This window comes from Saccopteryx leptura, chromosome 2, assembly GCF_036850995.1.
Source record: "Saccopteryx leptura isolate mSacLep1 chromosome 2, mSacLep1_pri_phased_curated, whole genome shotgun sequence".
Taxonomy (NCBI): Eukaryota; Metazoa; Chordata; class Mammalia; order Chiroptera; family Emballonuridae; genus Saccopteryx; species Saccopteryx leptura.
The window spans coordinates 346,906,110-346,931,044 of NC_089504.1; the positions used below are offsets into that span (position 1 = coordinate 346,906,110).

The 24,935-nt window shown below is 53.1% G+C and overlaps 3 protein-coding genes across 7 annotated transcripts in view; 1 reads left to right on the forward strand and 2 right to left on the reverse strand.

Moving 5' to 3' along the window:
* Positions 1 to 4,261: 4,261 nt before the first annotated feature.
* Positions 4,262 to 13,925, reverse strand: GRB7 (growth factor receptor bound protein 7). Of its 3 annotated transcripts, none has more exons than XM_066364285.1 (15): positions 13,779 to 13,925; positions 8,396 to 8,564; positions 8,139 to 8,289; positions 7,799 to 7,955; positions 7,552 to 7,673; positions 7,366 to 7,443; positions 6,903 to 7,040; positions 6,455 to 6,565; positions 6,188 to 6,286; positions 5,835 to 5,915; positions 5,613 to 5,729; positions 5,359 to 5,419; positions 5,147 to 5,234; positions 4,948 to 5,041; positions 4,262 to 4,725 (listed from the first exon to the last, which is right to left on the reverse strand). In XM_066364285.1, the coding sequence occupies exons 2-15, from the start codon at positions 8,557 to 8,559 to the stop codon at positions 4,579 to 4,581; spliced, it is 1,608 nt and encodes a 535-aa protein (XP_066220382.1). In that variant the 5' UTR covers positions 8,560 to 8,564; positions 13,779 to 13,925; the 3' UTR covers positions 4,262 to 4,578. The 3 variants fall into 3 exon arrangements, with proteins under 3 accessions (XP_066220382.1, XP_066220383.1, XP_066220384.1); XM_066364286.1 differs by lacking the exon at positions 13,779 to 13,925 and adding an exon at positions 13,443 to 13,559; XM_066364287.1 differs by lacking the exon at positions 13,779 to 13,925 and adding an exon at positions 9,338 to 9,436.
* Positions 13,926 to 14,263: 338 nt separating this feature from the next.
* Positions 14,264 to 21,801, forward strand: MIEN1 (migration and invasion enhancer 1). 3 transcript variants are annotated; one of them, XM_066364288.1, is made up of 5 exons: positions 14,264 to 14,414; positions 14,698 to 14,833; positions 20,672 to 20,769; positions 21,192 to 21,268; positions 21,352 to 21,801. In XM_066364288.1, exons 2-5 carry the CDS (start codon positions 14,709 to 14,711, stop codon positions 21,433 to 21,435), a joined length of 384 nt encoding a protein of 127 aa, XP_066220385.1. In that variant the 5' UTR covers positions 14,264 to 14,414; positions 14,698 to 14,708; the 3' UTR covers positions 21,436 to 21,801. The 3 variants fall into 3 exon arrangements, with proteins under 3 accessions (XP_066220385.1, XP_066220387.1, XP_066220388.1); XM_066364290.1 differs by having other exon boundaries at positions 14,277 to 14,355; XM_066364291.1 differs by lacking the exons at positions 14,264 to 14,414; positions 14,698 to 14,833 and adding an exon at positions 20,441 to 20,570.
* A 524-nt stretch (positions 21,802 to 22,325) lies between these two features.
* ERBB2 (erb-b2 receptor tyrosine kinase 2) overlaps positions 22,326 to 24,935 on the reverse strand; it is a 28,783-nt gene continuing 26,173 nt past the window's right edge. Inside the window, exons 24-27 of the mRNA XM_066364284.1 lie at positions 24,269 to 24,366; positions 23,886 to 24,074; positions 23,356 to 23,602; positions 22,326 to 23,226 (exon numbers count right to left, since the gene is read on the reverse strand). Of these exons, the coding sequence (XP_066220381.1) occupies positions 22,874 to 23,226; positions 23,356 to 23,602; positions 23,886 to 24,074; positions 24,269 to 24,366 (887 nt within the window). The 3' untranslated portion in view covers positions 22,326 to 22,873. The remainder of the gene's footprint in view (positions 23,227 to 23,355; positions 23,603 to 23,885; positions 24,075 to 24,268; positions 24,367 to 24,935) is intronic.

Here is a 24,935-nt window from a genome sequence, read left to right on the forward strand (position 1 = left end):
ACCAGGGGGCGTCGCTCTGTCGCGACCAGAGCCACTCTAGCGCCTGGGGCAGAGGCCAAGGAGCCATCCCCAGCGCCCGGGCCATCTTTGCTCCAATGGAGCCTCGGCTGCGGGAGGGGAAGAGAGAGACAGAGAGAAAGGAGAGGGGGAGGGGTGGAGAAGCAGATGGGCGCTTCTCCTGTGTGCCCTGGCCAGGAATTGAACCCGGGACTTCTGCACACCAGGCTGACGCTCTACCACTGAGCCAACCGGCCAGGGCCTCATAAGTCTTTTTCTGATTTCTGAAGTGTTCTTTAATAAACACCTATAATTTAAAAAATCAAAACCCAATAACTTAATACTGAAAAGGCAGAATCTGAGGCTCTAACTTCTACCGTCTCCACAATGTCCCTATCTCCCTTCCACTAGCCCAGCATCCCTCAAAACCAGAAGCTTCCATTATTCAGCACTTCAGTTATCCTTGGCAGTCCCTTTTGCTGTCTGGCTTCGATGAGTCATGCTGCAGCCGCTATAGCAATAGAGCAGCAGCCTTCCCACATCCTCAGAGCTGGGAAATCTTGTTGTGGGTCCCTCTGCTAGCTGTCCCTGAGGCGCTCTTATCCCCTACACTCTCAGCAGCTGCCTCTTCTCCAAGAAACCAGAGATCTTAGCCACTCACCAAGGATGTCCAGCCGCTGATTTCCAGTATCCAGCTCAGGACCACGCTGTATGTTGTTAGGATCTCCAGCAGCCCAGGTCCCTCACAGTGGCCAGGATTGAGAAGGGAGGGGACAGGGAACAAATGGCAGGGCAGGTTCTACCACCCGCAAGATGTGCTGAGTCTGACCTCTGTCCCTAATTCCATCTCTGACCTCAGGTGGATCACTCTGAGCCTCGCCTTCCCATTTAGAAAGTAAGAATGATATCTGTCTCACATACTCTGATGAGCTGGTTGACGTGGAAGGCCCTGGTCCCTTGCCCAGTGCCCCAGTTGTGAAGGGACACTGCATTCTGTTCTTTCTTATGTGACCTAAATCTCTGGACATGCTTAAGAGGTGACTGACTCCTTCACTCTCACCCCGGCTTGGACTCGAGCATCCATACCTTGGAGGTGGCCCTGACCTTCCATTGCCAGCCACACAGCCAGCGCCAGCCAGCTCGGCCCAAGGAGTAGCCAGTGAGGGGACAGTTCTGAGGAGCATAGCAGGTGTAGGTGGCAGGTGGCAGACAGCAGATTGCATTGGTCCCTGCCTCCTCAAACCCTACTAAACAGGAACAAAATCCGCACCCCTCTCACATCTGGGCTGGAGTAAGTTCTGCAGGGTGAGTCTCTCACAGGTTCCAGAAGACAGGGTGCATGACATGCTTCCGTCTGCCAGGCCTGGCTCCCCAACTTGGAACTAACCAAGGCTTCATCACAAGTGGCTGCCGGGGCTGCCAAGCCTGGCCCCAGGGCTGGTTGTGGTGGTTGATCCTTCTCAAGGTCACTTTAGGACAACTGCCCAGCCAGAGACCAAGGCTGCAGAGAAGGGAGAGGCTCCAGGGAGGGACCCACCTATGGCCACCTGGAAATGCCACTCGGAAGTCAGCCGGGCAGGGGCAGAACAGCAGAACAGCTCCAACAGCACTCAGACCTGGTTGAAATCCCCTCTCCCACTCACTGAGCCACCGGTTTCCTCACCTACAAAAGAGGATCTCCCCACTACCTTGTGCCCAACCAACCTCAAATATCTGGGGTGAATTCTGATATATATTTATATCTCCTATATATGAATTTTCTATACATATAAATGTATGAACTTTCAAGCTTAGAGAATAACTTAATGAATGTCCATGTACCTACCCATCACCCAGCTTCAACCCAATATCAGCTCATGACCACCCCGTAACTATCCCCACACCCTCTCCTCTAACATCTAGGTTATTTCAAACACAGCGCTTGAGACATCATTTCTCCAATACTTCAGAATGAATCTCTTAAGGACTTAAAAAAAAATAACCAGCCCTGGCCGGTTGGCTCAGTGGTAGAGCGTCAGCCTGGTGTGCAGGAGTCCCAGGTTCGATTTCCGGCCAGGGCACACAGGAGAAGCGCCCATCTGCTTCTCCACCCCTCCCCCTCTCCTTCCTCTCTGTCTCTCTCTTCCCCTCCCGCAGCCAAGGCTCCATTGGAGCAAAGATGGCCCGGGTGCTGGGGATGGCTCTGTGGCCTCTGCCTCAGGCGCTAGAATGGCTCTGGATGCAACAGAGCAACGCCCCAGAGGGGCAGAACATCGCCCCCTGGTAGGCATGCCGGGTGGATCCCGGTCGGGCGCATGCGGGAGTCTGTCTGACTGCCTCCCCGTTTCCAGCTTCGGAAAAATGAAAAAAAATAAATAAATAAATAAATAACCACAATACTATTATCACACCTTAAAAAGCTAACCGTAATTCCTTAGTATCACCATCTATCTCATCAGAGTTCAAATTTCTCCCAATTTCTCATGAAGGTTTTTACAGTTAGCTAGTTTGGATTTGAATCAAGTAAATTCAACACATTGTATTTGGTTGATGTATGTCTAAATGTCTTGAAATCTAGAGATTCCCCATCTTTTCTTTTCCTGTAATATTTTTTGTTGTTAAAGAAACTGGGTGATGTGTTCTGTGGTTTCCCAGTCTGGACCTTGGTAATTGTATCCCCATGTGTCATTTCGTATTTTTCTGTTCACTGTATTTCTGATAAACTAGTTCAGTGATTTCCAACCTTTCTCATCTCATGGCACACATAAACTAATTACTAAAATTCTGTGACACATCAAAATGTATACATACTCATTTTGCCGATCTGAAAAAAATAATAGGTATAATTTTGATTCATTCACACCCAATGGTTATTGTTGTGAGGGCTGTTGTCATATATATATATATATATATATATATATATATATATATATATATATATATAATAATTATTTTTTTTTTTTGTATTTTTCTGAAGTTGGAAATGGGGTGGCAGTCAGACAGACTCCGACATGCGCCTGACCGGGATCCACCCGGCACGCCCACCAGGGGGCGTCGCTCTGTTGCAACCAGAGCCATTCTAGCGCCTGAGGCAGAGGCCACAGCCATCCTCAGTGCCCGGGCCAACTTTGCTCCAATGGAGCCTTGGCTGCGGGAGGGGAAGAGAGAGACAGAGAGGAAGGAGAGGCAGAGGGGTGGAGAAGCAGATGGGCGCCTCTCCTGTGTGCCCTGGCCAGGAATCGAACCTGGGACTCCTGCACACCAGGCTGACGCTCTACTACTGAGCCAACCGGCCAGGGCTGTTGTCATTTTTTAAATTTGACAATCAAAGGGAAAGAGGTCAGTGCCCCTGACTAAATAGGTATTACAAGTTTTAAAATTTCTTGCAGCACGCTGGTTGTAAATCACTGGACTAGTCATTGGACCCCGAGGATCAGATTTAGATTTGATTTCTTGACAGAAATGATGTCTACTTGAGGTTCACATGTCTGGAGGGTCTATCCCTATGATCTGAAGATTGAGGAGCAGATTCCTGTGTGGCCAATCTGCAGCATTTATTATCAAGTCCCCCATTATATAACAGTTAAAAATTATTTAAAAATCACAGACCAAAGTTTTTAGACAAAAGCATAGTCTGGTAGGGGCAGTGAGCAGAGACCAGACTGTGTGGGGCCCATCTGGGCATAAGTGGGGGCACAGGGGAGTGAACAGATTTTTATTTTGGGAAGATCACTCTGGATGCTGAAGGATAGAAGACTGAGTGCTGTCAGATTCCAGCAAGGCTTTCTGGAAGGGGCCAAACTATTAGGACAGAAAGCAGATCTAGGGTTGGGGAGGAGGGAAGGGGTTGACTATGTGGGGAGGTTCTGGAGCCGTTCTGTGACTTGGTGGTGGCGTCAGACGCGTATCTGTGTGTTTGTCAGGACCAGTTAGCCCAGGACTTGTAGAGGATGAGGATGCTGTCTGACTCATCTCCAACACCCAGGCCCTATTAGTGTTACCTCCACAGATTTAGGCCCTATCAGGAAATCTCACCAGATGACAGTCCTTGTCCTTTTGTTTATTTAACAAGTCGTTACTGGGCACCCTCCATGGGTCCGACTGCTGCATACTGGGCACTGGAGGTTCTCGAATGACCAAGACCACCCCTGTCCTCAGAAACATTCAGGCTGGCCAGTATGTGGCATCTGCCTACCTGACACATTCACCAAGGCACGGCGCCCACCTCTCCTTTCCCCTTCCCCGTCTCAGCTAGCCAGGTCTTGCCAGACAGAACTCAAAGGGGTATCCAAAAATAATCTTTATTGTCACTAGTATAAAACAGAGCAGATCAACTGGCCTCTCAGTCTGTACAAAGTGCGGGACAGAAGACCACGTGGGCTGTCCCACTTCTCCCATAATGCCCTGCCCCAGGGCAGTGCCCAGGAAGGAGCTCCATGAAAGGGAGAGGGCCACCCTTGAGGAGAGGGGTTGAGCATGTACAGGGTGGGGGGCAGAGGAGAAAACTGGAGTGGGGGAGCCCTCCAATTATTCACCACCCTTGCCCCACCCTCTGCACCCTCTGTGTTCACCCTCCGAGACATGTGCCTGCTTCTGCAGTGGTCAGAGGGCCACGCGGGTACAGCAGTGGCGCAGCACGCAGGGCAGGATGCCACGGTTCAGCTGGTGGAACTCCACGAGCTGCAGCAGGTCGGTGAAGCGAGTCTGGCCCTCGTCCATGCTGAAGTAGAGGCGGCCCGCCTCCTCGCTCTGGGGTGTGGCCATAGGGGGTGGGGGATCAGGGAGAGGCATGAGCTTCGGGGGGCTCCCTCCTGGGCCAGGGGTGAGGTCCCCATTGCTTGTTCAGGGAGAAAGGAGAGAGGAGACCCCAGACAGTGGGGACCAGAAGTGGAGGGCAGGGGTGACAGGCTACTGGGAGTCCTGTCTCCACTGTAGGAATGTAGGACTCGTGGGAAGGAGGGGATTACTCACGGGCAGGATAAGGTAATGCTTGACTTTCTGCAGATGGCACAAAGAGAGGACAAAGCCCTGGGGGTTCCGCTGACTCTCTCGGACCAGGAACAGTCTGCCAGTAGACAGGACCACATCAGCCAAGGTCACATGGCTGCTGCCTTCACTCAGGGTCTCTCTTAACCCTGGGCCTGCTGCCCTGCCTAACCCTGTCCCTTACCCATCTACCAGGCCTTGCTGGGAGATAAGCCTCTGGCTCTCCTCGCGGGAAATTCGTCCATGAAACCAGGGTTGGGTTCGGTGGATGGCTGAGGTGAGGGGGAGATGGGGAGACAGACGGGAAGTCACATGAGGAGCGGACCCCTCCCTAACCACACCCAGCATGAATGCTCAGAGAAGCCCCACCCCCAGGGACGCTGGGCCCTCACTCACCCGCACTGAGGCTCGTGCCCGAGCATGGGGTGGGCAGGCTGAGACGATGGTTCGTTCTCTTCTGCAGAGGCAAGGGGGACACAAAGATTGGGGTGTCAGGGCAGAGCTGGGATAGTACCCTGCCCCTCAAGAATGTAGAGCCTCTTTCTGCATTTGGGGGCCTCCCCTCACCCCTCTCTTCCTCCCACTCCATGGAAACCCATATGGAGAAATGTTCCCCAGTACAAACATGCAGATGGGTGCAGGCCCCTCACCCTCCAGGCATGGGCCTCCTCCAGGGCTGCACTCAGAGCCTCCCGGGGGTTCTCGATGACACGCCCAGCGTGGCCGGAGAAGTCCATGGCCACCAGGGTGTTATCAGAGACACTCCTCTGCACATGGAATAGGATGGGGAGGGGAGAGGTCAGAACAGGACCCAAGTATCCCGAGAACGAGTCTGGGTTCTCGCCGCAGCTAACGCCCCTGTGTGTACTCACCAGGGGTGGGGATCCTACGCAGGATGAGCGCAGGTGGCGAGATTGTGCCTGCTGATAATTCTTATACAGCTGTGCTCCATACTGGGGTGTGGAGAGAGAAAGAGGGTCTGAGGTCAAGCGGGGGCCAGGGTTCGGGCCGTGACACCCCCCAGACCGGGCCTTCCCAAGGGTAGGGCTGCATCTCTGCCTCCTGAATAATGAGCTTCCTAAAGCCAGAGCTGGGACTCCAGCCTTGGACCAGAGATGCTGAGAGAGCAAAGTTGTGATGCCCCCTCATTCTAGAGACCGATCTTCCCTCATGCTGGGGATTCCGAGGGCGGGGCCAGAGCCCCATGACACTCCCAGGGCCTCACCTTGAAGAGGCGGAAGGCAGACAGCCAGCAGGTGCGGCTCTGTTCATCCTCACTGCAGAAGATGCGAAGCCCCTTGTGGCCATTTCGAAGCTTGTTTGGCTGTGGGGAGAGGACACTGGCTGGTTCCATATCTGCTTTTAGGACCAGATATCTGTTTCCCGTTTCCATGGGGCAAGGGCAGGGGCAGGGTGCAGGGAGGGGAGTCTGGGTGGCCCAGATGGAGATCAAAAGCCCCGGGTAGGATCCCGAGGATTGAGCAGTCTTCACCTTGATACAGAAGCCGAAATCCGTGGGCATCCCGTACAGCTTGCGGCCCTGAGTCACCACATACGCATTGGACTCATTCACATCGGCTACGTACTGCAGGTGCCTCGGATCCTGCTCAGCACAAATAGAAGGACTTGGTACACGCAGACCCTACCCCCCAATTACTGCCCCCCTAAGCCAGCTGAGGAGGTATCAGGTCCAGAGAGGTGGAGAGAAGTGTCCCAGGTCACATAGCAAATAGAAGTAGAAGCAGGACTCAAACTCAGTTCACCTGCCTTTCCCACTGCTACCTGCTGGGGCAGGTAAGCTGGGCAGGAAAGAGGAGCAGCTGAAGGTCTCAGGGCCCAAGGTGAGAAAGGTCCAGGAGTTCCAACAGGGAAGGGGCGGGGCCTAGCAGGACCAGGATGGGGTTTTGGAGGAGCTGGAGCTGTCATCCTCAAGACCTCACCTTGGAGGTGCCCTTGGTGGAGTAATAGAGGCCAGACCGGCGCAGGAAGCAGAAGAAGCGTTTCCAAAGCTTTCGTCCTGACCCCCGCAACTGCAGGAAGCCCTGGATCTCTGGGAAGCTGCCTGCATTCAGGAAGTTCTGAGGCCAGAAGAGAGCAAGGAGAGGGTGAGAGGCTGAGGGGCCTGACAGACGCACAGACATGCACGCGTGCACGCACGCACGCACGCATGTGCGCCTTCCCAGGACCCGCCTTTAGGGGAGGAGGTGATCCACATGCAGTTGTCCCCATTGAACAGATGAAAAAACGGACACTCTGGCAGGGAAAGGGGCATGTCCACAGTCACTTAGGACTGTGCTGGGTTCTCTCCACCACCCAGAGGGAAGGCACAGGGCTTAAGGGCCAAGAAGCAATGGGGATCCTGGGGAATCGTGACTGGCCCATGAAATGGGGGTGTTTCCTCACCTGGATCAGGTCTTCATGGGACATGCCCGTGTGTGTGTCCAGACAGCTGGAGACCATCTTTTCTGGGAACAGGGAGTGCTGAGGTAAAAAGTAGTCCAGAGTCAGGCATCAAGGGTCCAGGTTGGGGATCAGGGTGGCCCACTGCCCAGAGCCCCCGCCCCCCAACACACACACACACACACTCACTGGGGAACTCTTGAACAGCTCATACTTGGCGAAGTTTTTCCGGAAGACAAAGCGGCTGTCTCCGCCGACAGGCCAGGCAGCCTGCACTTCCACCACCGACTCGTGGTCCTCCAAGCCCCTCTCTGGGGTCAAGGACAAAAAGCAGGGATCAGTGGAGATCAGCCAGGCCTCGTGCATGAGCCACCTGCCTAGCCCAAGGTGGGGAACATTGCCTCCTGGCCCAGGCAGCCCCTGTACCCTAACTCACCCAGTGCTAGATGGGGGTGGCACTCCACCAGCCCCCAGTTCTCATCACTGAGGGCGTGAGCTCGCTGCACCAGCATTTCACACACATAGCGCGCTGTGGCGCCCGCGGCCACCTCCACCGACCGGCAGGCCCCGTCTTCGCTATACACTTTTACTACCTGCACCCCAGGAATTGCAGATGGCTTGAGGAAAAGCGAAGGGTGGTTCTTCCCCCTCTCCCACACCTGCGATACCCTCAGGGACCCCTGACCAAATTCCCCCACTTCCACAAAGGGATGCTATATCGACCCCAGCCCCATAGCGCCCCCTATCCCTGCTTTCTCTCTCCCAGGACAACTCACATGGGGGCAGCTGGCGTCTCGAGGGAGCAGCCCCCTTGCACTGGAGGGTCCCCCCAGAATAGGGGTCTGTGAAGGAGGACTGCAGAGCTCAGGGAAAGGGTTGGGGATAGAGGGGAGAGAGGTTGTCCTCAGCTCCTCCTCTCGAAGTTTCCTGTTTGGAGTGGGGAGAAGTTGACTTCAAGCTTCTCTGTATTCCCCAGTGCCGACTGCCCCCCCCCCCGCCCCTAGCCCTCCTCAGCCCCATTACCCCCCTGTACCTGCTGGTCAGAATGGGCAGAGGCTGGGACCTCTTCACCTCCCCAGGAAGAGAGGCACTGGGAGGTGGAGGAGTCCCGGGGGGAGTCCCGGGAGGAGTCCCAGGGGCTGGGTACAGGTCTTCTGGGGAGCTGCTGCAATGAGGTGGAGACAGACTCAGCTCCATGACATCTAAGGGAGAAGAGGGAACTGAAGGCAGCCGCTCCTGTGGCCCCTGTCCTGGGGAGAGGGGCCAAGAGGACCCAGACCTCCCGACTTCACACGACTGTCAGGCACCCCTCAGAGTTCACGCAGCATCTCATTGCTCCCCCTCTAAGTGGAGTTCCCCTGGAGACTTTGGGGAAAGAGTGAGCCCATTTTACAAAAGGGGACACCAAGTCCCTGAGAAGGAAGCAGTCTTGGTTCCCCCACAGGCGAGCCAGGGAGTAGAACCCAGTGTTAGGACTCCTAGGCCAGTGTTCTTTCTTTAGCCCCAAGTAGCCCAGGGGAAGAGCGAGGTCACCCCACCACAAGCCGGGGCACAGCAACAGATTCCACAGCCCACAGACTGGGGCTCACGCTCTCAGTGTCGGGGCACAGGGCCGCCCCTCTGACTCCGAGTGTGGGGCGCTCACTCCTCTGGGCTCTACGCCGGGTTTTTCCAGTGCTTTGTTGCCAGACCTGGTTGCCAGAGCCTGTTGTGGCAACGCATGCCCAAGTGCTGAGTGATGCCAAGTGGAGAAGGAGGTGGGGAAGGACAGGAACCAGGAGAGCAGGAGGCAGGCTCAGCTGCGGTGGGAGAGGGCTGGCCTAGCCCGGTGTCCTTGCCCCACAGCTCTCAAACCCTGTGCGCTCCCTAGGCCCCTCCTCCTGCCCCACTCTGTTGAAGCCCCAGTGTTAGAGCTACCTCCTCTGAGAAGCCTTCCTGAAATTCCCACATTAAGACTGAAGGGCTCCCGCCTGACCTGTGGTGGCACAATGGATAAAGCGTCAACCTGGAATGCTGAGGTCGCCGGTTCAAAGCCCTGTGCTTGCCAGGTCAAGGCACATATGGGAGTTGATGCTTCCTCCCCCCTTCTCTCTCTCTCCTCTAAAATGAATAAATATAATTTAAATTAAAAAAAAAAAAAAAAAAACAGACTGAAGGGCTCCCAGGACACTGCACTGGGGACTCTGTGCCAATGACTGTGCACCTGTCTTATCCACCCACTGGTCTGAAGACATCTGGCTTTCCTAGGAAGGGCCAGGGTCCTCCCCGGTCTTAGCAGCCATAGGTGCTGCATAGGAACCAGGAGGAGTAAGGATAGAAGAAATGAAGCAAAGATGCCCACTGCGGGTCGAGATGGTACAGACCCCTTATCCACAGGAACCAAGACCCCTTTGGCTGAGACCTGGGAGGACCTGGGAGACCTCACCTGTTCTAGGCCCCTGTCCAATCCCTGGATACAGGACCAGTGTTGTTAGGCTGCCTTGGACACCTGGTATTGGTGTCCCTGGATGAGGCAGCCCCCTGACCCTTAAGTGAGAGAATGGGGGATTTGGGGGACAGGTAAGTCAGGGTGGGGCGGGACAGCGCTGCCTGGGGCTCTCCATTCAACCTTGACTCATCTGCACAACTTCCTGGCTTAGGAGAAACACAAACAACCCTGCCTCTTACCCACCCCCTCCACTCCCGCCCCCAACCTACCAGCCTGGGAGGAAGGGGGAGGCACAGGGCAGGGAACAACATGGGCTAGGAGGAGGATGGAGGGCCTGAGGCTCCTTTGACATCATCACCTCCTTCCCCACCCTTGGCCAATCTCCACTTCTCCAGTCCAGGTGGGACCTGCAGTCAGTCCCTAGGCCAGTATCCCCCTCACCCAGAAAAGAGAAAAGCCTGGCCTGGATTCAGAGGTCCATCTGGAGTGGAGCCAACATCCCAGTGGTGTCTCTCGCTCACCCAAAGAAACCTCAAAAATGCTCCCTCCTGCCTAACCTGTGGTGGCACAGTGGTTAAAGCTTCGACCTGGAATGCTGAGGTCGCCAGTTGGAAAGCCTGGGCTTGCCCAGTCAAGGCACAAAGACATGCGACCAATGAACTAGAGCAGGGGTCCCTAAACTATAGCCGGCCCACCCGCCGCATGAGGCCCCCTGAAGCCATTTATCCGGCTCCCGCGGCAGGCCCATAGTTCCCATTGAAATACTGGTCAGTTTGTTGATTTAAATTTACTTGCTCTTTATTTTAAATATTGTATTAGTTCCTGTTTTGTTTTTTTACTTTAAAATAAGATATGTGCAGTGTGCATAGGGATTTGTTCAGGTTTTTTTTTGTAGTCCGGTCCTCCAACGGTCTGAGGGACAGTGAACTGGCCCCCTGTGTAAAAAGTTTGGGGACTCCTGAACTAGAGTGAAGCAACTATGAGTTGATACTTCTCCCTGCCCCTCCCCCACCACTCTTCTCTCCCTGTAAAATCAATAAATCTTTTTTTTTTTTTTTTTTTTTTTTGTGGCAGAGACAGAGAGTCAGAGAGAGGGACAGATAGGGACAGACAGACAGGAAGGGAGAGAAATGAGAAACATCAATTCTTCGTTGCAGTTCCTTAGTTGTCCATTGACTGATTTCTCATATGTGCCTTGACCGGGGGCTACAGCAGACCAGGTGACCCCTTGCTCGAGTCAGAGACCTTGGGCTCAAGCTGGTGAGCCTTATTCAAACCAGATGAGCCCTCGCTCAAGCTGGCGACCTTGGGGTCTCAAACCCGGGTTCTCTGCATCCCAGTCTGAAGCTCTAGCCACTGCGCCACCGCCTGGTCAGGCAATAAATAAAATCTTTAAACATACACACACACACACACACACACACACACACACACACACACGCGCGCGCGCGCGCGCACAGAAAATGCTCCCTCCCTTGTCTGGGATCTCCCAGGCTCTCATTCTGCTGCTGTCCACCCCTAACACCTAGGACTAAACCAGCTCAGGAGACTCATCCACATGCCCCCTGGGGGAGGAGAGTCCTCAGAACACATTCTCCTGGTGTCTTGGCCAGAGGTGTACCCCAGGAGCAGGAGTGGAAAGTCAAGACAGATAAGGAAACGCCCAGGAGAGAGAGCCAGGGAGGGGGCTCTGCGTCCTGCTGGGAAGGGAAAGACATATCCACCATGGGTCATCAACAGACACCAGTAAATCAACACCGAAACCCAATGCCTGACTCCCAACCCTGTCTAACCTCTGTCGAACAGTCCTCCCTGGTAGCTTCGTTCCAGGGAGTACAAGGGAGAAGAGCTGCAGGGGCTACCCTTTCAGGAGGGAGGAAGGCAGGCAGAGACCAACAGCCCAGAGGTCTGGGTCCTCCCCCACCACCAAAGGAAGAGGGAAGAGGAATCAGGACCGTGTGTGGAAGGGGAGAGAAAAGTTCAATCAGATTAGAGTCTGATCTCAGAGGGCAGGAGGGCTAACCCCAGACTTGGTTCTGGTCTTCAGATCCTTCCACCCTGTCCCCCAGACCCTTCCACAGCAAGAGAAAAGTGGCACAGTCAAGACAAGAGATGAGATGGGAGAACTGGGGTCCGAGTGCTGGGGCCTGGACCTCCCCCTTGCCAGATCTTAAATTTTTCAAACTGGAGCCCTAGGAAATTCGCTTCTGTTTTAAGAAACCGAACCCCCAAATCGATCTGACCCCTCAATGCTACCAGTCCAAGCGGCTTCCCCCAAAGGCTCTCCTGCCCTGCAGCTCGGGCCCCACCCTCCTTCCCGCCCTCTGTGTGCCTCCTTGTTTACTTCCTGAATCCTGCCACACCTGGCTGTCCCCAAGTGGGAGTGGAAGGGCCTAGTGTTTGGGGCCAATTGAAAACAAGGCCACCTTCGGTGCTCCCTAGGGTGGGGGGAGGAGCTGGCAAAGCAGAGGCTTGGGCTGGGGGGTCTGGTCGTGGAGGGGAAGGCTCAGATCTCGCCGGTATCCCACGCCCCGCACCCATCGAGATTGATTATAAGGGTCAAGGCTTAACCTTTGGGGTGCTCTTAGGGTGCAGGGCCAAGGTAAGAAGGCGGGAAACGCTTTTGTGATAGGATTTGGGGGGAGGGACCAAGACCCTGAGACCCCGCCTACTCCCTCGCTTAGAAAAACCCGCCCCAATTGAGGGGTGGTGGGGCAGCTCTTTTAAAGTTTAATTTGGGAAGAATGCTAGAGTGTCTGTGGAGTTAATCATTACAGGCTGCTTGCCTTCGTGAAGGGCCCCCAGCAGGGTATCAGGGAGAGAGGGAGAGCAGAGTCCGGGATAGGCAGATCAAGAGGGGCCATTCTTGAGTGGCTGTTAGGTTGGGACGCCTTCCAACCGCGGACAGGTGCATTCTCCATCCCCAACGTGCTAGGGAGATCCAGCCGACCGAACGCGGTCTTCCTCCAGCCTATTCAAACATACTGGCCCATCTCCCCCCTCCCCGCCAAGCACACACTCTCCCCAGGCTGCGCTGTGCTGCACACAGACCACCGCAGCAGCCCCCTGCCAGCCTCGGGAGCCCAATTCGTACTGAAGCCAGGAGGGACCCCGTCCGGCTCCTCCCCCACCTTTCCACCCGAAGGCAGGACCCTGTGTTCCTGAGCAGAGATACAATCCGCAGAGACGGAGCTCTAGCAATCCCTCTCTTTTATTGCTCTCCAAATTGGAAGGTGCCCCCCCCCTTCTCGCCACGCCGCCGTGGAACCTCACGGGTGAAATCACGCTGAGCCAGGGAGTGACTCCCGGCAGCGTCCCGGGTATTTGGCCCCCTTCTAGCCCGCCTTCTGGGAATGGGGAGGGACTAGTTTCAGCGGGAAAGCCGCGTCTCCTGAAGGAGAGAACCTGAGACCTTACTTCCCAGTCCCCATCAGCTAGTTTGTTCAGGAGCTAAGGTGGGGGGGAGGGGGGCACAGAGAGGGAAGGAAGAAATGGAGAGAACAGTAAATGAGAATAGGGAAAGTTGAGGGCAGATGTTGAGGAGGGGGCCAGATGAGAAACTAGAGGAAAAAAGAAAGTGAGACCGCTGAAGTAACAGAGCAGGAGGCCGAATCCTTCCACCCCAAGATAAAATGCCCGCTTACGTCCTTACCTGGGCCCTGGGCGTTAGCGCACCTGGCTGGGGCCGCTGGTTTGGGAGGGAGTCGCCAGGCCCTTAACTACCTGTCCCCCTCCTGCCCCCGCCCTTGGCCTGACATCACTGAAGGGGGAAGAGGGGGAAGCCAGTCGGCAGCCCAGCCGCTCACCTGGGCAGCCAGCCAGCTCCTGGCCCTGATATGGACACAGCCTGGGGCCCTCGCGCGGCTGGGCGGGAGGGGGGGGGGGTGAGAGCAGGTTGTCGCCTGGGATCGATCTCCGTCCCCTTACCTGGCGAAGCCAGGATACAGACTCCGAAGTCCGGCTCAGTCTAGGGACCCCAGATACCTACCTGGACTTGATTTCAAATCCACTCCCTCTTCTCTACAGGTGGTAGGAGGGTGTCCCGACTTTGGACGTAGCTGTGGGGGTGGGAGGAGGGTAAGCCCTGTGTGTACCCGCTCCTGGCCCAAGGAAACTAAAATTATCTCATGCAGGTGGGGGCGGGGCTTGGGGGAGGGGCCTGGGAGGAGTAAACACCGGAGGCGGGGACTCTCTGAAATTCTACGCCGGCTGGGATTGTTTTTGCCCTTCTTAGACTGGCAGCAGGTGCCAGGGAAGAGACGGAGACAGTCGAACTGAGCAGCCTCGAGAACGTAGATCTGGAGTTCTTATCCCCCGGAAGGGAGAGGCTGGGGGCGGGAAGGTGTAAAGAGAATCGGCCCCGCCCACTCTTCCCCTGCCCCCTCCCCAAATCTGACCTGTTCATTGGCCAAGCTAGGGGGCTCTGGGTCCCACCCCCTAGGGCAAAGGGCACTCAGCTAAAGTGGGAAGCCAACCAGAGGGAAGACCAGCAACATGGCCTGCCCCTTGACCTCCAGCCAATCTGGCCACCCAGGCTGCATTCTAGCTCCTCAGAGGTATCCAGGGTATGTCCTCCCTCTGAGCAAAGTGTAGGGGCTCAGTTTCTCCTTCTGAAATTGCAGGGGTAAGTCAGGGTCTCTTGGTGGGAGGAGGACCTAGGCAAAGATGTGGCCAGGTGCCAGGGGACTCCCGGAGAGAGCTCACTTTAGCTCTCTCCTTCAGCACTAGGCAAACAGGAGGGCTGGGGGAGGACCCGAGAAGCTGAGATCAAAGGCGGAGGCCTCCTCCCGGCCTGAAGTGGGTAATGGTTGGGTAAACAAACAATCCACGGAGTGATAAGAGGTCTGCCCTGGTAGACCAGGAGAAGTGGCTCCAGCCTCAACTTTTTCCGAACGGGGTTTTCCTAGGAAAAACCGGTATGAATGGACCAAACAAAGAAGTGGAGGAGGGGGCAAGGTCACCTGGGCCATGGAGCAGCTTGTGGAAGGCGCAGGAGACAATTCACTCAATCATTCCTTCATTCATTCAACTAATATTTGTTAAGTATGTATTTACTATACGCCAACTCCATGCTTGTTATTGGGGATCCAGTGGCGAGCAACAAAAATAAACCCCGCCCTTGTCCTCATGCAGCCCAGTCAGGGAGACTGATGTTAATCAAAGAATTATACAAATAATAGATTACAGGTGACAGCTATGCCGAGAGAATGACTCACCGAGTTAGGTTAGACTTCTCCGTGGAAGTGACAATTGAGCAGAGGGAAAGGTGTCTGGGGCAAGGAAGTAGGCGTGGAAGGTGTGGGGAAAGGCAAGTGCTTTGGACTTAGCTGTGTTTCTCCGAGTGTGGCCTGTGACCACTTTCCTCCCAGATCGCCCTTGGCTTGTATAAAAAACAGATCGCTGTGCTCCTCCCCAGCTACTGAATCTGTCTCTGAGGCCAAGACCCAGGAATGTGTGGTATTGACAAGCCCTCAGGTGGTTGTACTGTAAACCAGGTTTAAGAGCCATCCATCCTGTCGGTCCGGACCAGCAGGAACTATGGGCAGAGGCCAGACCCTGCAGGGTCTATCTGGGTTTAAGCAGAGGCACAGAGGAGCAAGCAGATTTATATTTTGGGAAGATCTTTCCAAAGTGATCCTCTGGATGTTGAAGGATAGGTTGGAAAGGGAAGCCAGACTCAGAGGGCTGAGTGCTGTAAGATTTCATTTATATGGATTTCTGGAGGGGGTTGGAACTATAAGGACAGAAGGCAGATCGGCACTGGGGTGGGGGAGAGGGGCTGAAGGGGTACAGGGACTTGTGAGAGGTAGTGGGCTGTTGTGTATTTTGGTCATGATGGTGGATGTACAACTGTGTGTGTCAGGACTCATGGAAAGGTACACTCCAAAGGGTGAATCTGTGTATAAATTGTATCTGAATTTTTTTAAAATAAAATAAACAACAGCCCAACCAGGCGGTGGCACAGTGGATAGAGCGTCGGACTGGGACACAGAAGACCAACGTTCGAAACTTGAGGTTGCCACCTTGAGCGCAGGTCCATCGGCTTGAGCACAGGCTCACCAGCTTGAGTGCAGGGTCACTGGCTTGAGTGTGAGATCATAGACATGATCCATCGTCGCTGGCTTGAGCCCAAAGGTCTCTGGTTTGAAGCCCAAGGTCGCTGGCTTGAGCCCAAGGTCACTGGCTTGAGCAAGAGGTCACTCGCTCTGCTGTAGCCCCCTCAGTCAAGGCACTTATGAGAAAGTAATCATTGAACAACTAAGGTGCCACAACAGAGAATTGATGCTTCTCATCTCTCTCCCTTCCTGTCTATCTGTCCCTAATTTGTCCTTCTCTCTGACTCTCTCTTCGTCTCTGTCAAAAAAATAAAAAATAAAATAAAGAAACAATAAAAAACAGATTTATAGATCAATGAAACAGAATCAAGAGTCCAGCCTTGGGCCCTGGCTAGTTTGCTCAGTAGGTTGGAGCATCATCTTGCAATGCCAAAGTTGTGGGTTTGAGCTCCAGTCAGAGAACTTGTGGGAAACAACCAATGAATGTACAACTAAGAGGAACAACAAATGAATGCTCCTTTCTCTCTTTCTCTCTTCTTCTCTTGGTCTCTCTAAAATCAATCAATCAATAAATAAAAGGGTCCAGCCCTGGCAGGTAGCTCAGTTAGTTAGAACATCATCCTGATACGCCAAGGTTGCGGGTTCTATTCCTCATCTTGTCACGTAAAGGAATCAACCAATGCATGCATACATAAGTGGAACAACAAACGGATGTCTCTTTCTCTCTCTAAAATCAATTTTAAAAAAATAAGGAGTCATGAGTCCAAATATAAACCTTTACATTTCTGGTTAATTTCTTTTCCCATTGATTTGAGAGGGAAGCAGAGAGAGGCAGGGTGGGGAAGAGAGAGAAGAATCAACTACAGGTAACTCGCTCCATCGCTTCCTGTATGTGCTTTGACTAGATATCAAACCCGGCACCTCGGCACCCAGGGACGACGCTTTATCCACTGAGCCACTCAGCCAGGGCTTGTCAAATGGTTTTTGACAAAAGTGCCAAGACCACTCAATGTGTGAAAGGATAGTCTTTTCAATAAATGGTTCTGGGACAATTTGAATATCCACATGCAAAAAGATGAATTTAGATCTTTAACTCATGGCCCCTTGCTTGTTGGCCCAGTGGCAGAGTGTTGGCCCAGTGTGTGGATGTCCCAGGTTCAATTTCTGGTCAGGGCACACAGAAGTGCCCATCTGCTTCTCCATCCCTCACCCTCTCGCTTCTCTCTCTCTCTCCCTCTCTCTCTCTCTTCCTCATGTAGCCATGGCTCAATTGGAGCTAGCTGGCCCTGGGCACTGAGGATGGCTCCATGATCTCTGCCTCAAGTGCTAAGAAGAGCTTGGTTGCTGAGCAACATAGCAACACCCCAGATGGGCAGAGCATCATCCCCTTTTGGGCTTGCCAGGTGGATCCTGTTTGGGGTACATGCAGGAGTCTGTCTCTCTGCCTCCCCTCCTCTCACTGAATAAAAAAAAAGATCCTTAACTCACACAATGAACAAAAATTAACCAAATAGACCATCAACTTAAACTTAAGAGCTGGCCTGACCAGGCGGTGGCGCAGTGGATAGAGCGTCGAACTGGGATGCAGAGGACCCAAGTTCGAGACCCCGAGGTCGCCAGCTTGAGCGCGGGCTCATCTGGTTTGAGCAAAAGCCCACCAGCTTGGACCCAAGGTCGCTGGCTCCAGCAAGGGGCTACTCGGTCTGCTGAAGGCCCGCGGTCAAGGCACATATGAGAAAGCAATCAATGAACAACTAAGGTGTTGTGACGTGCAATGAAAAACTAATGATTGATGCTTCTCATCTCTCTCTGTTCCTGTCTGTCTGTCCCTGTCTATCCCTCTCTCTGACTCACTCTCTGTCTCTGTAAAAAAGAAAAAAAAAAAAGAAAGATTAATTAAAAAAATTAAACAAGAGCTAAAACTAAAAAGCTTCTAGAAGAAACCATGGGAAAAAATTTTTATGACTTTGTATATCAGATACAACAGCAAAGGCACAAGTGCCAAGTGAAAATTTTGGTATATTAAACTTCATCAAAATTTAAATTTCGCCTGATCAGGTGGTGGCGCAGTGGATAGAGCGTCAGACTGGGATGCGGAGGACCCAGGTTCGAGACCCCGACTTCGCCAGCTTAAGTGCAGACTCATCTGGTTTGAGCAAAGCTCACCAGCTTGGACCCAAGGTCGCTGGCTCGAGCAAGGGGTTACTCGGTCTGCTGTAACCCCACAGTCAAGGCACATAGGAGAAAGCAATCAATGAACAACTAAGGTGTCGCAATGAAAAACTAATGACTGATGCTTATCTCTCTCCATTCCTGTCTGTCTGTCCCTATCTATCTCTCTCTCTGACTTTCTGTCTCTGAAAAAAAAAATTAAAATTTCTTGCCTTTCAAAAGACACTACTCAGCCTGGCTGGAGAGTTTGGTTGGTTGGAGCACCATCCAGAAGTGCAGAAGTTGCTGGCTCAGTCCCTGGTCAAGGCACATACAGGAACAGAATGATGTTCCTGTCTCCCCTTCTTTCTCCCTTCCTTGCTCTAAAATCAATAAAATCAACATTAAAAAAAGATTCTACTAAGGCCTGACCTGTGGTGGCGCTGTGGATAAAGCGTCGACCTGGAACGCTGAGGTCGCCGGTTCGAAACCCTGGGCTTGCCCAGTCAAGGCACATATGAGAGTTGATGCTTCCTGCTCCTCTCCCCTTCTCTCTCCCTTCTCTCTCTCTCTTTCTTCCCCCTTCTCTAAAATGAATAAATAAATAAATCTTTAAAAAAAAAAAAGATTCTACTAAGAAAATAATAAAAAACACTTTTCAAACACCAAGAGTAAATATTTGAGCCTGACCAGGCGGTGGCACAGTGGATAGAGCATCGGACTGCGATGCAGAGGACCCGGGTTTGGGACCCTGAGGTTGCCAGCTTGAGTGCGGGCTCATCTGGTTTGAGGAAAAAACCCACCAGTTTGAACCCAGGGTCGCTGGCTCCAGCAAGGGGTTACTCGGTATGCTGAAGGCCCGTGGTCAAGGCACATGTGAGAGAGCAGTCAATGAACAACTAAGGTGTTACAACGCGCAATGAAAAACTAATGATTGATGCTTCTCATCTCTCTCCGTTCCTGTTTGTCCCTGTCTATCCCTCTCTCTGACTCACTCTCTGTCTCTGTAAAACATAAATAAATTAATTAATTAAAAAAAAAGAGTAAATATTTGCAAATCATATATGTGATTAAGAACATTGTATCCAGAATATATTAAAAACCCTTACAAATTGATAATAGACAATCTGACCAGTGGTCGTACAGTGTATAGAGCCTTGACCTGGGATGCTGAGGCCCAGGTTTGAAACCCCAAGGTCCCTGACTTGAGCATGAGCTCATCGACATGATCCTATGATCACTGGCTTGAGCCCAAGGTTGTTGGCTTGAGCAAGGGGTCACTGGCATTCATTGGTTGATTCTTGTATGTGCCCTGAATGGGGATGGAATCCACAACTTTGGAATATCTGGATGACACTCTAACTAACTGAGCTATGGGCCAGGGCCTATAAAACATTATTTTGATAGTTACTTTTTGATTTTAGAGAGAGGAGAGAGAGAGAGAGAAAGGGGGTTCAGGAGTGGGAAGCATAAACTCATAGTTGCTTCTTGTATGTGCCATGACCAGGCAAGCGCATAGCCTTGAACCCATGATCTCAGCATTCCAGGTTGATGTTCTATCCACTGCACCACCACAGGTCAGGCAAACCATTGTTTTTAAATGAATGGTTTAAAGGAATGCTAGAGCAGGTGACCTGTTTATATACTATAGTAGGACTCCAGGGAGAGAAGAGACAGCAAGACAGCCTCCATTTCTAGAGTCGCAAAATGGGAATAATGATGCCAGCCTGTAGTGAGGCTGAGCTGACGGAGGTGCAGAATGGAAGCCCGTGATGGGAGCATAGAGCCTAAGGGAGTGGAAGCTCCAAACCTGCGCTCACTGCCCCGGGTATTATCAACAGTTTAGAGATTAGGAGTCATAATACTGAATATAGAATACGTTCATAGAATATAAAAATACTGAATACATAACTAAGAGTGTGTGACTATGGGTTGTTTTAAAATGCCATCCTGGCCAGAAGGCTCCGTTGGTTAGAGTATCATCCCGAAGTGCAGAGGTTGCGGGTTTGAACCTTGGTCAGGGCACATACAGGAACAGATCTATGTCCCTCTCTCTCTCTCTCTGTCCCTCCCTCCATCCCTCCCTTCTTCTCTCACTAAAATAAAAATTTAAAAAATTTTAAAAATAAATACCTGTTAGCGAGAAATGGCAACTATTCCACATCATCAGCTGACCCCAGGCCCTGAGAGCCCTTGCTCCACATTCTCTTTCTGCAAAGCGCTTTGCAGTTTAAAATATTTCGTTAGATTAAATAAGGCTATGAAGTGCAGCGGATACCAGGTGTAGGACAAACTCGGGACCCTCAGAACGTTGTCTGCACTGGCCCACTCACCTGGGAGCCTTCTGGCTAAGGTTAGGATCAAAACACAGCGGCAGCCGCCGCCTGCAGGGGGCGCCCGGACGTAATGCGCGGCTCCGCCTCTTTACGTGCCCGCGGCTTTGCGTCACACCCGGAAGCAGCGGCTGAAGCAGAGCGGGCCGCAATGAGCGGGGACTTGGGGCCGACGTCCGCAGCGCCCCATCCCGGGGAGCTCGAACCCGGCAGTGGGGTCCGCATCGTGGTGGAGTACTGGTGAGCGGCTCCGGCCGGTGAGCTCCCGGTCCGGACGGGGGTGGGTCCACGGGAGGTCCGTACCCCGAAACGCAAGCGGACGCCAGGTATCTTGTCCCTAGTGAACCCTGCGGCTTTGAGGCGACCTACCTGGAGTTGGCGAGTGCCGTGAAGGAGCAGTATCCTGGCATCGAAATCGAGTCGCGCCTGGGGGGCACAGGTGAGGCTCGCCGAACACCTGCTGAGTCAGTATCCTAAATCCCCAGCTCTACTGCTGTGTCTGGCATCGGCTATTTTAGTGTCCAGCAGCAACTGGCACGTAGTAAAATGTCCAGACAACTTGACTCCCCTTTCATATGTGAGGGAGCCACAGATGACTCCTATAGAAAAAAAACTGGTGAGACTAGAGAAGTATTGATTTGAAGGAGAGGGAGCCCTTCATTGAGTTCAAAGAAAAGGACACGCATATGACACCTCCTGTAGGTTCCTGATTCCGAGTTGGGAAATGACTTAAAGAACTCAAGTCTCTAACGGGGCCGGTGGAGGACATGGAGGAGCTTGTGTGAAGTCTGAGTATGGAGGACCTCCGGACTTTTGCCTGATCTCAGCATACAGTTCATTCATTGGTTTATTTAATACTAGGGGCCTTCGAGATCGAGATCAATGGACAGCTGGTATTTTCCAAGCTGGAGAATGGGGGCTTTCCTTATGAGAAAGATGTAAGTATTTGCAACGTTGGGAGCACCCCTGGTTCACCATGCCTGTACAGTACATAATCCTATTCCATATCTCTGCCTTCTAGCTCATTGAGGCCATTCGAAGAGCCAGTAACGGAGAACCCCTAGAAAAGATCACCAACAGTCGTCCTCCCTGTGTCATCCTGTGATCACAATGGGGCTCCAGGTTCCTGCTCTGTTCGGGGATCCAAGCCTTGGTTTCCCCTTTGGTCCTGCTGAGGGCTCTCCACTGCCTTTCCCTTCACTTACTTCCTGGTAGCTAAGAGACCCTGACCTCCACTTTGGCCCTTTGGGTACCAGGAGAGTAGAAACATCTGTTGATATGGAGTTTGGAAAAACCTCTCTATTGACATTACCACAGCCACCTTGTACCTCTTCCCGGGATTAGTGTCCACAAAAGCCTGCTTCCCTCTTCAGTTTAGCCATTGTAGTCCTAATTTATTTTCTATTAACCCCAGGTAATGTCAGCTATTGACAATAAAGTGGCACTACAAACGCCTGTGCCAACTAGTGTGTATTATGTCCAATCTGTGAGTATGGGGAGGAGCAGAAGCAGAGAAGTCAGCCCAGCGCTCATGCCACCAGGGTGGCTGTGCTGAGTTGGAGGGCTTTTTCTGGAGAGCTCTTTCTAATGCAATGATCTCCTCATAGCCAAGGCAAGGAAAATGAGCCACATAGTGGACACTGCCTCTTCTTCCTGCCACCTCTCCCCCAACTTCCCCTACCCATAGGGAAGAAATTACCCCATTATGGAGTGTGGGTAGCCTTAGGAATTTGGTTTTTTTCTAAGCAAAATGCTCTCAGAACCCCCAACCCCACCCAAAAGCCAGGAAGTTGGAAAATAGGCTTTCATTCAAGCTTCCTAAAGATTGCTAGTTATTCCGTCCAGGAAAAGATGAGTTCGGAGGTGAGCAGTAAGGGATGGCAGAGCTACCCCCAGACATACACTAGTGCCCAGCTGTTTTCCAAAATATATTTGCAGATGGAAAAAGTAGGTGTGGAGAAGGGACATCCCTTTCCCAAACCCAGGGACCACCCCTTGTTCCACAATACCCACTCTCTGTATTTCATCTTTCTTTAAAAAAACACAAAAAGTATATGTCAAAACAAAAAAACACTCTGTACAAGGGCTAGCCTGGGGCACTGCTGCTGCTCCAATTGTCCTGGGAGCAGAGCTGGGACTCAGACAGTCTCTGAATGGATTGCTTTTGTCCTAGACACTCTCTTCGGGCCTCTTCCCGTCCTAGGCCCGGCTTCCCTAAACCCTTCAGGGCAAGGGATCTGGAAGACAGCCAGGCTGGGCTGCTCCCAAGGTCGAGATTGTGGCTGTGGCATCCAGTGGACCCTAGAGTCTGCTGAGACAGGGCTCCAAATTAATGAAGACTTCCTTCCCACAGCTGTCTCTTTTTCCAACCAGGCTGGGCCTGTCTTAGCCGCCTGGGAATTGGAATAGGAAGGTTCCTGGCGTGGCAGGTTCCACTGGCTGTGGTCCAAGGGCCCTCTCTCCCTGTGTTGTCCTGACACAAGCCAGAAGTCAGGCCTCCCCCAGTCCATTCAGCAGGGCCACAGCGGATTTGGCCTTTTGGGTCACACTGGCACATCCAGACCCAGGTACTCCGGGTTCTCGGCTGTAGGGGTCCCTTCAAAGGTGCTGGGTGGAGAGCCCCGCTCTGATGGGTTCTGGTCCCAATAATAGAGGTTGTCGAAGGCTGGGCTGAAGGCTGGAGGAGGGTGGAGCTGAGGGGCAGCCCTGCCACGGGGTGCCAAATACTCATGGTTCTCCACAGCACCCCCAAAGGCAAAAACGTCTTTGACAACCCCATTCTTCCCAGGGGAGAGAGTCTTGGGCCTTTCCAGAGTAGCACCTGCAGGTCGAGGAGGCAGAGGGCCCTCGAGGGGTGAGGGGGGCTTCGGGCAAACCTCTGGCTGGTTCACGTATTCTGAAAGGGCAAGAGAAGGGGACTGGTTAGGGAAAGGAACCCGTGTATCCTAGCGACTACCACAGCCTCCACAGTGGGTCCCCAACTCGCCCACCTCCCAATCTCTCAGCTCAGACCTGGACTCCATACCTGGCTGGGGGCTGCAGGTCAGGGGGGCAACATAGCCATCAGTCTCGGGGGGCAGGAGTACCGTGGGATCCTCACTGTACCGCTGTAGAGGGCTGGGGTCGTGTGGGGGGAGGCTCTGCAGCCCCTTGGCTGCCCCCACTCCCAAGTCGCCATCAAACACATCAGAGCCCGCCCCTTCTGATGGTGCCAGTGGGGACTTGGGGGGCTCCTCCTCAGCGGGCTCCAGTGCCAGCTCACCGCCACCACTCTGGGGACAAGAGAGAAGGTCATGATGGGGTTCATTCATGGATTTGAGATAGAGACTATGGGAGATGACAGGGTCACAGGAGATAAACCAAGTCACCCTGGGGTATGGCACAGTCACCATGGGGAGAATGAGGTCATGGGTTGGAAGACAGTAGGGGTCCTTAAAGGAAAATTGGATCTCCACGAGAGGTGGTGGTTGGGAGGGACATCAGAGAAAGAGATCCTGGTGCATTGGGGTCAGGAGAGGAAACCACACCCACCACAGTGTGACCAAGGACACTGACCCTGGTGGATGAGCTGCGATGCCTTAGGTGGGCCGTGCCCCCAGCACTCGGGGCAGGGTCTGGGCAGAAGAAGCCTTGCTGAGGTACCAGGTACTCCTCAGCATCCACCAGGTCCCCCATATCGTCATCCTCCAGCAGTGATCGGTAGAAGGTGCTGTCCAAGGGACTGGCAGGGCCCAAGTCCTCGTTCTGGGGAGAAGGGAGACAGCTTGGCGGCCTCTCCCCAGCCCAGTGCTCAGCCTCCTGAGGAAGGCTCAGGAAGGTACAAGAGGCATGATGAGTCAGGCAAGGGCTGGGCTTGGCAGCCTGGGACCCAGGAGTCATCTCCCTTTCCACCCTCTGCAGAAGAGTGCTTAGTCATAAGCAGGGATATGGTCTAATACCTGGATGACCACAAAGCGCTGGGGGTCCCTGGCCATGCGGGAGAATTCAGCCACCAAATCCCGGAACCGAGGCCGACATTCAGAGTCAATCATCCAACCTGGGGGCGGGAGAAAGTTCAGCATGGCAGTTCCAGTGGCAGCCTGTGGGCCCCGCCCCCTCCCGTTCCAAGCTGTTCTAGTGATTAGTCCAAAGCCCTTAGGTGGGTGACAAGAGACAACTTTGAGAAATCTTGAAGTTTGCCCTTTTTATTTTGCATATAAGTCTCTTTCTAGCTGCTCCTCTGGTGTTGTGAAGGGAAGTGAGACTTTTTTTTTTGAGACAGAAGGATAGACACAGGAAGGGAGAGAGATGAGAAGCATCAATTCTTTGTTGTGGCTCCTTAGTTCATTGATTGCTTTCTCATATGTGCCTTGACGGGGGTGGGGGGCTACAGCAGAGTGAGGGACCCCTTGTTCAAGCCAGCGACCATGGAATCATGTCTATGATCCCATGCTCAAGTTGGCAACTCTGGGGCTTTGAACCTGGTCCTCTGCGTCCCAGTCTGACACTCTATCCACTGCACCACCGTCTGGTCAGTCTGAAGTGCGACTCTTGCAGCTCCCTGAACCATGCCAGGGCCCCTGGGTCCATATACATCCTGCTTTCAACCCTTGACAGACCCCTCCA